This window comes from Schistocerca serialis, chromosome 12 (genome assembly GCF_023864345.2).
Source record: "Schistocerca serialis cubense isolate TAMUIC-IGC-003099 chromosome 12, iqSchSeri2.2, whole genome shotgun sequence".
NCBI classification, from domain to species: Eukaryota; Metazoa; Arthropoda; class Insecta; order Orthoptera; family Acrididae; genus Schistocerca; species Schistocerca serialis.
Genome location: NC_064649.1, coordinates 114,169,090 through 114,183,124, shown reverse-complemented (window position 1 = coordinate 114,183,124; position 14,035 = coordinate 114,169,090). Strand labels below are relative to the sequence as shown.

Here is a 14,035-nt window from a genome sequence, read left to right as displayed (position 1 = left end):
TCCAACGAATATCCGTTTATTTTCTGCATTTCTTCTTGGTGTAGCAATTTTAATGGCCAGTAGTGTAGGACGTGACCAATTGTGTATCCAACAAGTGATTCCTGTTGTCCCTTCCAGCCTGACTGCTGACACGGACGATAGCTTACAGATACCATGCCCACAGCAAGATACTACGGAGGGCGATGCTGCTGCGGGAATGTCACGTTGAGCTACCACATCCAAAATTACTGACACTGCTTGAGAATGACATGGTGGTCGGTCGGTACAGTTGGGTCTTCACGGCCTGCTTTTTTTTAAAAAAAAAAAAGGTAGCAGTAATCACAACACAGATAAATCAAATATTATAAAATATTTAGGATTTTGAAAATATACAAAGAAATATATTCTGAAATTAGTACAGATCAATGTACTCTTAACTGGGGCAGTCTCTACTGACATGAAAAAAAAAACCGTTCGCAGAAGGACATATTGAGAAAGCATTGACATATAGCTATACAAGTTTAAGTCGAGAACAGTTGAAGACAGAGTACTGAACCACGAGAACTGGCAATAAAAGGGAGGTGGACGGTGCAGACTTTGGTGAAGCTAACGGCATGGCTGGCGCTGCTACTCTCCCGTGGTATCGCGAAATACTCGCTGCTATGCACAGTGCGCGTAAAATCCCTTGGCCGGTAGATGCGCAGTCGGCTTGGCAAGCATGGGGAGAGCAGCAGTGGTGGGGGTCGCTCAGAGCGCTGTAGGGGAAATGGTGAGTGCTGGAGAAGAAATCCCGTCCTATACTGAAGCCTACACACACATTTTCTGTAAATATTATAGGGGGCCCGTCCAGGCCCACACTTGGATGGTGACCATTCAAAAAGATCTGCTGTCACCTCTGCTTTCGTTACTATCTAAAAAGAATTAAGCTGAAAATGCAGCGATTTATTTTCACCTAGCTTATTAACAGATTGAAACTTTGAGAAAAGCGTCATGAGTAGCGAATTTTGAGTAAAGCGTACACTTTTCTCTGGTTTCCATGTCAATATTTGCCTCTGTTGCCAAAACACGGAGGATTTTACACTGTATCACCTCATTAACGTGTTGTGCAGACACAATTGTGAGACAATTCTGAAACAGTGGTTTATTACTTTATTTAGTAAGGTGCTGAGGAAAAGTAAAGTCAGTAGCTTATCAAAAAGCACATCCTCGGCACTCGGCACAGAAAAACTTGTAATGTCTTCATGTATGTAGTTCCAAAACCCATAGCGTTTCTCGAAAAAGCTGCAGTTATTGGAATAACATGGTAGGTAGCGAAATTTTACATAAATACGATATGGTAAAACCTCACTTCGATATCTGAAACCGTTCACTAAATATAAGGAGTGTTATGGATATTTCACTCTGGCTTTATTGCTGGCGCGGCGTGACCGCAAATGAGTGTGCTACATCAGATCAATTTTCTCAAGATTGGTGACAGGTAGATACTGTAAGTAGGCTGTTTAGGTTTTTATGTTGGTAACGTCACTTAGCGCTCACTGGCTGTGCTGTGTGCAGTCTGTGGCTGGTTGCCATTTCTGGAATATTCGCTGTTGTAGTGTTGGGCAGTTGGATGTGAACAGCGCGTAGCGTTGCGCAGTTGGAGGTGAGCCGCCAGCAGTGGTGGATGTGGGGAGAGAGATGGCGGAGTTTTGAGAGCGGACGATCTGGACGTGTCTACTTCAGAGAGAGTAAATTTGTAAGACCGGATGTCATGAACTGATATATTTATGATGACTTTTGAACATTATTAAGGTAAATTCATTGATTGTTCTCTATCAAAATCTTTCTTTTGCTAACTATATGCCTATCAGTAGTTAGTGCCTTCAGTAGTTAGAACCTTTTATTTAGCTGGCAGTATTGGCTCTCGCTGTATTGCAGTAGTTCGTGTAACGAAGATTTTTGTGAAGTAAGTGATTCATGAAAGGTATAGATTATTGTTACTCAGGGCCATTCTTTTGTAGGAATTATTGAAAGACAGATTGCGTTGCGCTAAAAATATTGTGTGTCAGTTTAGTGATGATCAGAATAAGTAAAGAGAGAAATGTCTGAGTACGTTCAGTTTTGCTCAGCTGTTTGAAAATCAAATAACGTAAGAGGTTTACCAGTACAGTAATTCATTAATTTTTCTGAGGAGACGTTTCATAATACATCTACCCATGTAATATGCGCCAGAAACAAAATCATAGCGACCTCTGCTTTTCATTGCATACTTTCTCGAATTTCAAAAAAAAAAATGGCTCGGAGCACTATGCGACTTAACTTCTGAGGCCATCAGTCGCCTAGAACTTAGAACTAATTAAACCTAACTAACCTAAGGACATCACACACATCCCTGGCCGAGGCAGGATTTAAACCTGCGACCGTAGCGGTCGCTCGGCTCCAGACTGTAGCGCTTAGAACCGCACGGCCACTCCGGCCGGCTTTTCGAATTTCGTGTAATGTCTTACTTTCACGTAAATATCGCAATACCTACGACCATTAACGAAATGATAGGTGCATCATCATGTACCTGACATACAAAGCTGTAAGTAAAGCAAAAATTAAATTTTTTTACCGAATAGTTTTTGTAAAATCGTTGTCGAAAGACTGTAGGGGGCGCGCCTCGATTCTATCATCGCTGACCGGCCGAAAGGTGCTCAACACTTGTCGGCCTCCCCTTCCAAACAAACGAATGAACTCGCCCAGGGCTTTGGACGAAAACTGGTGAGTGCGCATCGGCCACCGTATCCTGCACGAGATATACACGACGTTCGCCTACAAATATCGGCAACCCTTCACACATTGCTGCATCACAGTGTTACATACGTACAAGGCGTAGCATTCGAGGACTGCGTCGATCATGATGACTGCAGACAGCAGGAGAAGCGCCCCCAGAGATCCTCCGTGTCGGGACTTATTTCCTCCAACGTGCCTAGTGTGGGGCACTGGAACGGCTCGAATTCCTCCGCGCCCTCGCTATACAGGGCGTTGCAAGCTGTGGCGGTAATTTTTAAGTTGACTGAAAGACGCGCTCTCTGACCGCTAGGTGGGGATACTATCTGTGACAACGATGAAAGATAGCGAGGCCAGGTATGATTATTAATGAGAAATCAGGCCCGCACTAATTAGTTAGTAGCTGTCTGTCTGTCTGTGTTCACATCTTAAAGAGACTAGACAGATGTCTACGCCCACCAAGTATTATTACCTTGTGAATGCAGCACATAAACGTTGTGTGTGAAAATTTATTGAGGACAGCTTTAAACAGTTGCTTGAATATTTATTTACTAGTCATTAAAAGTACATCGTTGTGTTTGGGTGATTCTGAGGATCTGCAAGGCCACCAGCAATAATGGAAGGAAACACCAAAGTGCCACTGGAGCGCTGGAGAGGTATACTTAAATTATTTCAAGAACAGACATAAAAACATTTTATATTTTTATATTGACATATTCTTATCGAAATCTTATTGTTCTATTTTTTCTTCATTATCTACAGTGACTGGATAGCCAAAACCCCTCCTTTGTCCGATAATATAGACCGGAATAATCTTAAAAAACTAATTTACCCCATTTAAATAATATTTCCCCGATCCTTTGCAAATCTTTTCCCCACAATAAATTACCCTACAAATGGCGACCATGACAGGACCTGCAAGTACATGAACAATATCGGAGGGAAACACCAAAGTATCACTGCAGTGCTGAAGAAGAATAAAAAAGAAAATTATTTCAAAAAGGGAGATAAGAACATTTTAATTTTTTATATCTATGTACTCTCATCGAAATCTTATTGTTCAATTTTTTCTTCATTAGCTACAGTGACTGGATAGCCAAAACCCCTCCTTTGCCCAAAAATATATTCCAGAATTTTAAAAAATCGTTTAACCCTTTGAAATAATATTTCCCCGATCATTTCCGAATCTTTTTCCCACAAATAATTACCATACAAAGCCAACACGTCGGCATTTCGCTACACCAAAGCTCTGGGCCAGTTCGTGTGCCAGCTCTTAGCAGCTTAACAGTCAGAACTCGGTCTGAAGCTAGCGCAGCGGTTTGGATCGCTACCTGGAATGTCTGCGCGACATTGCTAATCTCTGGACTTTCCTTCTGGCTAGCCAGTATTCATCGAACAAAGGGACTGCCTGTTTGTTCTGTCAGTCTCAGCATCAATGTCAGCGCGAGTGTTCGTAAACTGTGTTCTACCTATGCCGAGCAGGAGGAAGATACAGAATACACAACAGTTTAGTGAGACCTTTGATGAACAGAGGAAACGTACATTAAAAAACCTATCATTACACTCTTGTTGCCACCTTGTTATGTAAAACCGCCATAAATACTCTTGCTCTCTGCGACCCCAGTAAACAAATAGACTAAACTAAACTAACCAACTAACCCTGCCCGAACAGGCCATGAAGGCCCAACGGACCGACCGGCCGCCATGTCATCCTCACACTACAGGTATCACTGGATGCGGATACGAAGGGTCATGTGGTCAGCACACCGCTCTCCTGACCGTATGTCAGTTTCCGAGGCTGGAGATGCTACTTCTCGGTCAAGTAGCTGCTCAGTTTGCCAACAGCGCTCGGCAGACCAGATGGTCACTCATCCCAGTGCTAGGACAGCCCGACAGCGCTTAACTTCGGTGATCTGACAGGAACCGGTGTTACCATTGCCGCAAGGCCGTTGGCGTGAACAAAATAAAGTTTTTTACATGTGAAATTTCATCTTTTTCCAACTTACTATTGGTGTGGCATAACACTATTACCACTCCGCAACGATAGCTTGAATGCTGGTTTTTGAGGCAACCGATTCTTTGAGGAAAGTGTGCGAAGTGATTTTGCAACAAGTTGACAACCTGCAGTACACGCTCCCTCAGACGCTGTTGTTGTTGTTGTTGTTGTTGTTGTTGTCTTCAGTCCTGAGACTAGTTTGATGCAGCTCTCCATGCTACACTATCATGTGCAAGCTTCTTCATCTCCCAGTACTTACTGCAACCTACATCCGTCAGAATCTGCTTGTGTATTCATCTCTTGGTGTCCCTCTACGATTTTTACCCTGCACGCTGCCCTCCAATGCTAAATTTGTGATCCCTTGATTCCTCAGAAAATGTCCTACCAACCGATCCCTTCTTCTTGTCAAGTTGTGCCACAAACTCCCCTTCTCCCCAATTCTATTCAATACCTCCTCATTAGTTATGTGATCTACCCATTTAATCTTCAGCATTCATCTGTAGCACCTCATTTCGAAAGCTTCTATTCTCTTCTTGTCTAAACTATTTATCGTCCATGTTTCACTTACATACATGGCTACACTCCATACAAACACTTTCAGAAACGACTTCCTGACACTTAAATATATACTCGATGTTAATAAATTTCTCTTCTTCAGAAACGCTTTCCTTGCCATTGCGAGTCTACACTTTATATCCTCTCTACTTCGACCATCATCAGTTATTTTGCTCCCCAAATAGCAAAACTCCTTTACTACTTTAAGTGTCTCATTTCCTAATCTAATTCCCTCAGCATCACCCGACTTAATTCGACTACATTCCATTATCCTCGTTTTGCTTCTGTTGATGTTCATCTTATATCCTCCTTTCAAGACACTGTCCATTCCGTTCAACTGCTCTTCCAAGTCCTTTGCTGTCTCTGACAGAATTACAATGTCATCGGCGAACCTCAACGTTTTTATTTCTTCTCCATGGATTTTAATACCTACTCCAAATTTTTCTTTTCTTTCCTTTACTGCTTGCTCAATATACAGACTCAATAACATCGCGGAAAGGCTACACTCCCTTCCCAACCTCAGAGGCTAAGGAGTACAAAAACGTCATCTATGTGACCACCAACGCGTTCCAATGGAGACACGCCCACTTGAAGGTGGAGATAAAAGACCTTTGACAGTGTATATTATAATGATTGAAATCACACACGAGGGCACATCAGACAAGTGAGAATGTGGCAGTCTTTTGCCTTCACGCCCAAGGAGGCAGTGAGTTGTAGCACCACCATGCAGCACACAGCCAAAGTCATGTCTTGCAGCAGGAGACACGGAGTCACCAGGAGGGTACCTCGGCTGTAAGGCTTTTGGGAAGGATCACCAGTCCCACAAGGCAATTATCAATAATCCCCACCCACACTGATGCTGACCTGGTGTTGACTGTTCGCTGCCACCACACTGCAGTGATTCTTCATAATCCATAGATGAGTGTCGTGTAGCTTGGTGATACCGCTTCTCACAAAGGTAGCCTCATCTGTGGATACAACGGATAAGAGAAATCCCAGCACCGTGGTGGCCTGTGCGACGAACCAGCGACAAAACTGTTGCTGACAAGAAAAGTCCGTAGCTAATAAGGCCTGCATTCACTTTAAGCGACACGAATAGTAGCAGCTGTCAAGGGGAACGTTCCCCACACTCGTCTGGTTTACCCCACGCTGATGTGCTACCTGCCTGGTGCTGATGGCAGGGTCACCATTGAAGACCTCTTACCTCCATCTTCAAGTGGGAGCAGCTTCCTCGAAATGCATTTCCAGGCGTATATCCATACTGACCTTTTCTACTTCTTATCCTCTCAAGGATAGTTTCCTGTAGTTTGTGTCAGGAAGTAGAGATGAATCGCTATTAATTCTAGCGACGACATGGACTAAAAATGGGAAAATTAGCTGACATAAACTACTTTGACTGGCGCTTGTGAACGAGCACCTCGAAATTGGCGAAGCTGGTAGGCTGAAAAGGAATGCCGCGTGGTGAGGGCCTCCCAGCAGGGAGACCCGGTCGCTTTTTGAGGTGACGCCACTTCAGTGACTTGCGCGTCGATGAGAACAAAATGAGGATGATGACGACACAAACATCCAGTCCCTGAGTGGAGAAAAACTCCAATCCAGCCCGGAATCGAAACCAGGCCCTCTGGCATGACAAGTCGGCCCGCTCCCCACTCAACAACTGTGGCAGGCGCTGGTAGGCTGTTTGCATGCTACTGTGGTGAGAATATGTGGAAAGCAGTTGAAGGACGCTAAAATAACGAGTAGGGGAGAAGGTTATACAAGGCTTCGTCACATAAGGTGAGGTCGTAGGCTTGCCCATTCTGTGAGTCATGAAACGATCTGTGGTACATACACTATATGATCAAAAGTATCCGGACACCTGGCTTTCACGATTCACCTCGGTCTGCGTGGGAGATGTCAAACAGTGTGAAAATGGTTCAAATGGTTCTGAGCACTATGCGACTTAACTTCTGAGGTCATCAGTCGCCTAGAACTTAGAACTACTTAAACCTAACTAACCTAAGGACATCACACACATCCATGCCCGAGGCAGGATTCGAACCTGGGACCGTAGCGGTCGCTCGGCTCCAGACTGCAGCGCCCAGAACCCCTCGGCCACAACGGCCGGCAAACAGTGTGCAGTGGCGCCTCACGTGGAAGTGGCGGCAGGGTCTAGGTGGTCGCGGTATGACCATCAGTGTAAACAGACAAGACACACAGCAGCATTATGTGACTCACCTCAGTGTGCATCATGTGGGAGACGTCGAACAGCGAGCAATGGCGCCCAGTGTGCAGGGTCTGCGTGATTGTGGTTCGGGCATCAGTATAAACAGACAACCAGACTGTGGTGTTCTGTTACTCACTTCAGTCTGCGTCATGTGGGAATGTGGGAGATCTCGAACAGTAAGCTGTGCCAGAGGGCGGGGGGGGGGGGGAGGAGGGGGGGTGTCTGTTTGGTTGCGGTATGACCATCAGTGTAAACAGACAAGACACACAGCAGCATTATGTGACTCACCTCAGTGTGCATCATGTGAGAGACGTCGAACAGCGAGCAATGGCGCCCAGTGTGCAGGGTCTGGGTGATTCTGGTTCGAGCATCAGTATAAACAGAAAACCAGACTGTGGTGTTCTGTTACTCACTTCGGTCTGCATCATGTGGGAATGTGGGAGATCTCGAACAGTAAGCTGTGCCAGAGGGCGGTGGGGGGGAGGGGGGGGGTTGTCTGTATGGTTGCGGTATGGCCATCAGTGTAAACAGACAAGACACACAGCAGCATTATGTGACTCACCTCAGTGTGCATCATGTGGGAGATGTCAAACAGCGAGCAATGGCGCCCAGTGTGCAGGGTCTGGGTGATTCTGGTTCGAGCATCAGTATAAACAGAAAACCAGACTGTGGTGTTCTGTTACTCACTTCAGTCTGCATCATGTGGGAATGTGGGAGATCTCAAACAGTAAGCTGTGCCAGAGGGCGGTGGGGGGTGGGGGGGGGAGGGGTTGTCTGTATGGTTGCAGTATGGCCATCAGTGTAAACAGACAAGACACACAGCAGCATTATGTGACTCACCTCAGTGTGCATCATGTGGGAGACGTCGAACAGCGAGCTATGGCGCCCAGTGTGCAGGGTCTGGGTGATTGTGGTTCGAGCATCAGCATAAACAGAAAACCAGACTGTGGTGTTCTGTTACTCACTTCAGTCTGCATCATGTGGGAATGTGGGAGATCTCAAACAGTAAGCTGTGCCAGAGGGCGGGGGGGGGGGGGAGGGGGGGTCTGTTTGGTTGCGGTATGACCATCAGTGTAAACAGACAAGACACACAGCAGCATTATGTGTCTCACCTCAGTGTGCATCATATGGGAGACGTCAAACAGCGAGCAATGGCGCCCAGTGTGCAGGGTCTGGGTGATTCTGGTTCAAGCATCAGTATAAACAGAAAACCAGACTGTGGTGTTCTGTTACTCACTTCAGTCTGCATCATGTGGGAATGTGGGAGATCTTGAACAGTAAGCTGTGCCAGAGGGCGGTGGGGGGGGGGGGAGGGGTTGTCTGTATGGTTGCAGTATGGCCATCAGTGTAAACAGACAAGACACACAGCAGCATTATGTGACTCACCTCAGTGTGCATCATGTGGGAGACGTCGAACAGCGAGCTATGGCGCCCAGTGTGCAGGGTCTGGGTGATTGTGGTTCGAGCATCAGTATAAACAGAAAACCAGACTGTGGTGTTCTGTTACTCACTTCAGTCTGCATCATGTGGGAATGTGGGAGATCTCAAACAGTAAGCTGTGCCAGAGGGCGGTGGGGGGGGGGGGGGAGGGGTTGTCTGTATGGTTGCAGTATGGCCATCAGTGTAAACAGACAAGACACACAGCAGCATTATGTGACTCACCTCAGTGTGCATCATGTGGGAGACGTCGAACAGCGAGCTATGGCGCCCAGTGTGCAGGGTCTGGGTGATTCTGGTTCGAGCATCAGTATAAACAGAAAACCAGACTGTGGTGTTCTGTTACTCACTTCAGTCTGCATCATGTGGGAATGTGGGAGATCTTGAACAGTAAGCTGTGCCAGAGGGCGGTGGGGGGGGGGGGGGGAGGGGTTGTCTGTATGGTTGCGGTATGGCCATCAGTGTAGACACACAAGACACACAGCAGCATTATGTGACTCACCTCAGTGTGCATCATGTGGGAGACGTCGAACAGCGAGCTATGGCGCCCAGTGTGCAGGGTCTGGGTGATTGTGGTACGAGCATCAGTATAAACAGACAACCAGACTGTGGTGTTCCGTTACTCACTTTGGTCTGCAGCATGTGGAAGATCTTGAACAGTAAGCCATGTCAGTGGGCTGGGCGGTCCACGTGGTTGTGGTACGAGCATCCGTGTAAACAGACAAGACACACAGCAGCGGTCTGTGACTCACCTCAGTCTGCATCATGTGGGAAACGTCAAGCGAGCAATGGTGCCTGGTGTGCAAGTGGATGGTGAAGTTCAGATGGTCACAGAAAGTTCAACAGTATAAACAGACAAGAGAAACAGTGGCGTTTCACGATTCACCTCAGTCTGCATCATGTGTTAGATGTCAAACAGTGTGCAGTGGTGCCTCATGTGCAGGTGGCAGTGGGGTCCAGGTGGTCACAGTGCGGTCATCAGTGTAAACAGACAAGACACAAAGTAGCATTCTGTTACTCACCTCAGTCTGCATCATATGGAAGGCGGCAAGCAGCGAGCAGCGGCCCCTGGTCTGCAGATTGGCAGGGGTATGTGTGGCTATGGTACGAGTATCAGTGCAATCAACCAGACACACAGTCGCATTCTGTGACTCACCTATGGATGCATCATGTGGGAGACGAACAGCGAGCAATGGCGCCCGGCGTGCAGAGTCTGGGTGATTGTGGTACGAGCATCCGTGTAAACAGACAATGCACGCTGTGGTGTTCTGTGACTCACTTCTGTCTGCATCATGTGTGTGTTAAACCATGGCTGAGTGTGGAGGGGTGACGAGCTGACTCTCAGAACCACCGATGATGCCTCTACACGGCTCCTGGGACACCAGTGGCGAGAAGGGAATGTCGGAGGGCAGAAATACCAGTACATGGACAGGAATTGGCCGAGATCCTGGGAAACTGGTGATCGACAGCATGTGGGCCTCGCCAGCCTGGGGGCTACAGGTTGTTCCCCTGAGCACCTCCGTAACTACGATTATGCTGTACGTGGATGCTATACTGCTGATGAAAAGAGTCGCCATCAGCAGTGGCGGCGCCGCCTCTACGTGGTTCCCCGTGGGCACCCAAAAGGGTGGCTAAAGGCGCTCTTCAGATGGAAGGTCCATTCCCCCACAAAGGGGGTAGTTTTTCCGAGCTGGTTTCCTTCGTTATGGCGGAGTTGGGTAGTGGATGCATGGGTTGGACTTGAAGGGAGTATGAGCAGAAGCTCGGGGATCCCTATATCTCTGACGTCGATCTGTTGTAGAATTTTAGAACATGTTTTTTGCTCGAGTATCATGTCGTTTTTGGAAACCCAGAATCTACTATGTAGGAATCAACATGGATTCCGGAAACAGCGATCGTGAGAGACTCAACTCGCTTTATTTGTTCATGAGACCCAGAAAATATTAGATACAGGCTCCCAGGTAGATGCTGTTTTTCTTGACTTCCGGAAGGCGTTCGATACAGTTCCGCACTGTCGCCTGATAAACAAAGTAAGAGCCTACGGAATATCAGATCAGCTGGATTGAAGAGTTTTTAGCAAACAGAACACAGCATGTTGTTATCAATGGAGAGACGTCTACAGACGTTAAAGTAACCTCTGCCGTGCCACAGGGGAGTGTTATGCGACCATTGCTTTTCACAATATATATAAATGACCTAGTACATAGTGTCGGAAGTTCCATGCGGCTTTTCGCGGAAGATGCCTTAGTATACAGAGAGGTTGCAGCATTAGAGGATTGTGGCGAGGTGCAGGAAGATCTGCGGCGGATAGGCACTTGGTGCAGGGAGTGGCAACTGTCCCTTAACATAGACAAATGTAATGTATTGGGAATACATAGAAACAAGGATCCTTTATTGTATGATTATATGATAGCGGAACAAACACTGGTAGCAGTTACTTCTGTAAAATATCTGGGAGTATGCGTGCGGAACGATTTGAAGTGGAATGATCATACAAAATTAATTGTTGGTAAGGCGGGTACCAGGTTGAGATTCATTGGGAGAGTGCTTAGAAAATGTAGTCCATCAACAAAGGAGGTGGCTTACAAAACACTCGTTCGACCTATACTTGAGTATTGCTCATCAGTGTGGGATCCGTACCAGATCGGCTTGACGGGGGAGATAGAGAAGATCCAGAGAAGAGCGGCGCGTTTCGTCACAGGGTTATTTGGTAACCGTGATACCGTTACGGAGATGTTTAATAAACTCAAGTGGCAGACTCTGCAAGAGAGGCGCTCTGCATCGCGGTGTAGCTTGCTCGCTAGGTTTCGAGAGGGTGCGTTTCTGGATGAGGTATCGAATATATTGCTTCCCCCTACTTATACCTCCCGAGGAGATAATGAATGTAAAATTAGAGAGATTAGAGCGCGCACGGAGGCTTTCAGACAGTCGTTCTTCCCGCGAACCATATGCGACTGGAACAGGAAAGGGAGGTAATGACAGTGGCACGTAAAGTGCCCTCAGCCACACACCGTTGGGTGGCTTGCGGAGTATAAATGTAGATGTAGATGTAGATGATAATCCACCTCTGGCCAGGGGAAACCCAAACCAGAGCAGCCATGTACAGTATTGTCTGCATCATGTGGGAGATCTCGGACAGTAAGATGTGCCAGTGGGCAGGGTGGGGGGTGGGTCCGTGTAGTTGTGGTACGAGCATCAGTGTAAACAGACAATGCACGCTGTTGTCTTCCATGACTCACTTTGGTCTCCATCATGTGGGAGGTGTCGAACAGCAAGCTGTGCCAGGGGGCGGGGGGAGCGGGGGGGGGGGGGGCGGAGATGTCCAGGCGGTCACGGTACGAGCACCAGTGTAAACAGACAAGACACAAAGTAGCATTTCTGTAACTCACCTCGGTCTGCATCATATGGGAGACGTCAAACAGCGAACAGTGACGCCTGGTGTGCAGGTGGGCGGCGGGGTCCGGATGGTCGCGGTACGAGACGGGCAGCAGGAAGCCCGCGAAGTCGACGAGGCGCGCTCCCAGCGAGCGGTGCAGATCCAGGAGCGCCGTGGGCCGCGGGGGCGGCGGTGCTCGCGGCAGGGGCGGCGTCGGCGTGATGATGCAGAAGCGCCTCCTGGCGGGGGCGGCGCCGGAGGCGGCGGCGGGGGCGGATAGCGCCGACACCTGCCGGTGGAGCAGCGCCCAGCGCACGGCGCTAGGCATGGTCGGGCAGTCTGCAACACCGAGGAGGCCCAACACTGTAGTCTCCCGCACTCAACAGCCCAAGATAAACTGATCATGAAGTGTTTTGACGACAGATGTCATTGCTCCAGGTACGTCTTCGACGATTTATGGTCGTGGCTCATGAACCTTTTTTGTCCCTGAAATTTTGTCCTGAGCTGCCCTCGATATTTTCAGAAATTAAACAACACTTAAAGTAGTAAGGGAGTTTCGCTATTTGGGGAGCAAAATAATTTATGATGGTCGAAGTAGAGAGGATATAAAATACAGACTGGCAATGGTAAGGAAAGCGTTTCTCAAGAAGAGAAATTTAACATCGAGTATAAATTTAAGTGTCAGGAAGTTGTTTCTGAAAGTATTTGTATGGATTGTAGCCATGTATGGAAGTGAAACATGGACGATAAATAGTTTAGACAAGAAGAAAATAGAAGCTTTTGAAATGTGGTGCTACAGAAGAATGCTGAAGATTAAATGGTTAGATCACATAACTAATGAGGAGGTATTGAATAGAATTGGGAAGAAGAGGAGTTTGTGGCACAACTTGACTAGAAGAAGGGATCAGTTGGTAGAACATGTTCTGAGTCATCAAGGGATGACCAATTTAGTATTGGTGGGCAGCGTGGAGGGTAAAAATCGTAGAGGGAGACCAAGAGATGAATACACTAAGCAAATTCAGAAGGATGTAGTCTGCAGTAGGTACTGGGAGATGAAGAAGCTTGTACAGGATAGAGTAGCAAGGAGAGCTGCATCAAACCAGTCTGAGGACTGAAGACCACAACAACAAAAACAACAACAACAACAGTTAAAAAGCAGTCTTGATTGCATAAACACATTTATTGAAAAATCGTGACCGGTTTCAATCTGTTTTAGACCACCATCAGACCATACTCCACAGGTGGCAGATGCAGAAAATGGCACGGAGCAGACACGAGATACCTTTGCCTTATATATGTGGCTCCTGATTGTGTCAGACATCTATGTCTTGTACGTACAGTTCCTTCTCCGTGTCACTGTCTCCACCTGCCATCTTTGAATTATAGGCTGATGGTGGTCTAAAACAGATTGAACTGGGATTTAAATGAATGTATTTATGTGATCAAGGCTGCTTTGAAATTTTTATTACTTATTGCCTTTCCAATTATATTTACAATAATCTTCACAGGCATTTCTGGTTCCCATGGGTCTCGCTGCTTGACAGGCGAAGGTATGCAGTAGACATTTACATGTGGTCAGGCGAGATAGTACTAGTCAGAGCTGAAACTAATCTACTGCACTGCCGTTTGTCAAAGGTAAACTTTGTCTATCGATTCTGTAGAGCAGCTGTCCATATATGTCCAAGTTTGTTGGCTTCTCCTTTTGTGTTATCAAAAAATGGGTCCAAATGGCTCT

At 47.0% G+C, this 14,035-nt stretch overlaps 1 protein-coding gene across 1 annotated transcript in view; it reads right to left on the bottom strand.

Moving 5' to 3' along the window:
• LOC126428183 (aminomethyltransferase, mitochondrial) overlaps positions 1 to 14,035 on the bottom strand; it is a 173,384-nt gene that overhangs the window by 34,520 nt on the left and 124,829 nt on the right. Inside the window, exon 2 of the mRNA XM_050090097.1 lies at positions 12,314 to 12,639. Within this exon, the coding sequence (XP_049946054.1) occupies positions 12,314 to 12,628 (315 nt within the window). The 5' untranslated portion in view covers positions 12,629 to 12,639. The remainder of the gene's footprint in view (positions 1 to 12,313; positions 12,640 to 14,035) is intronic.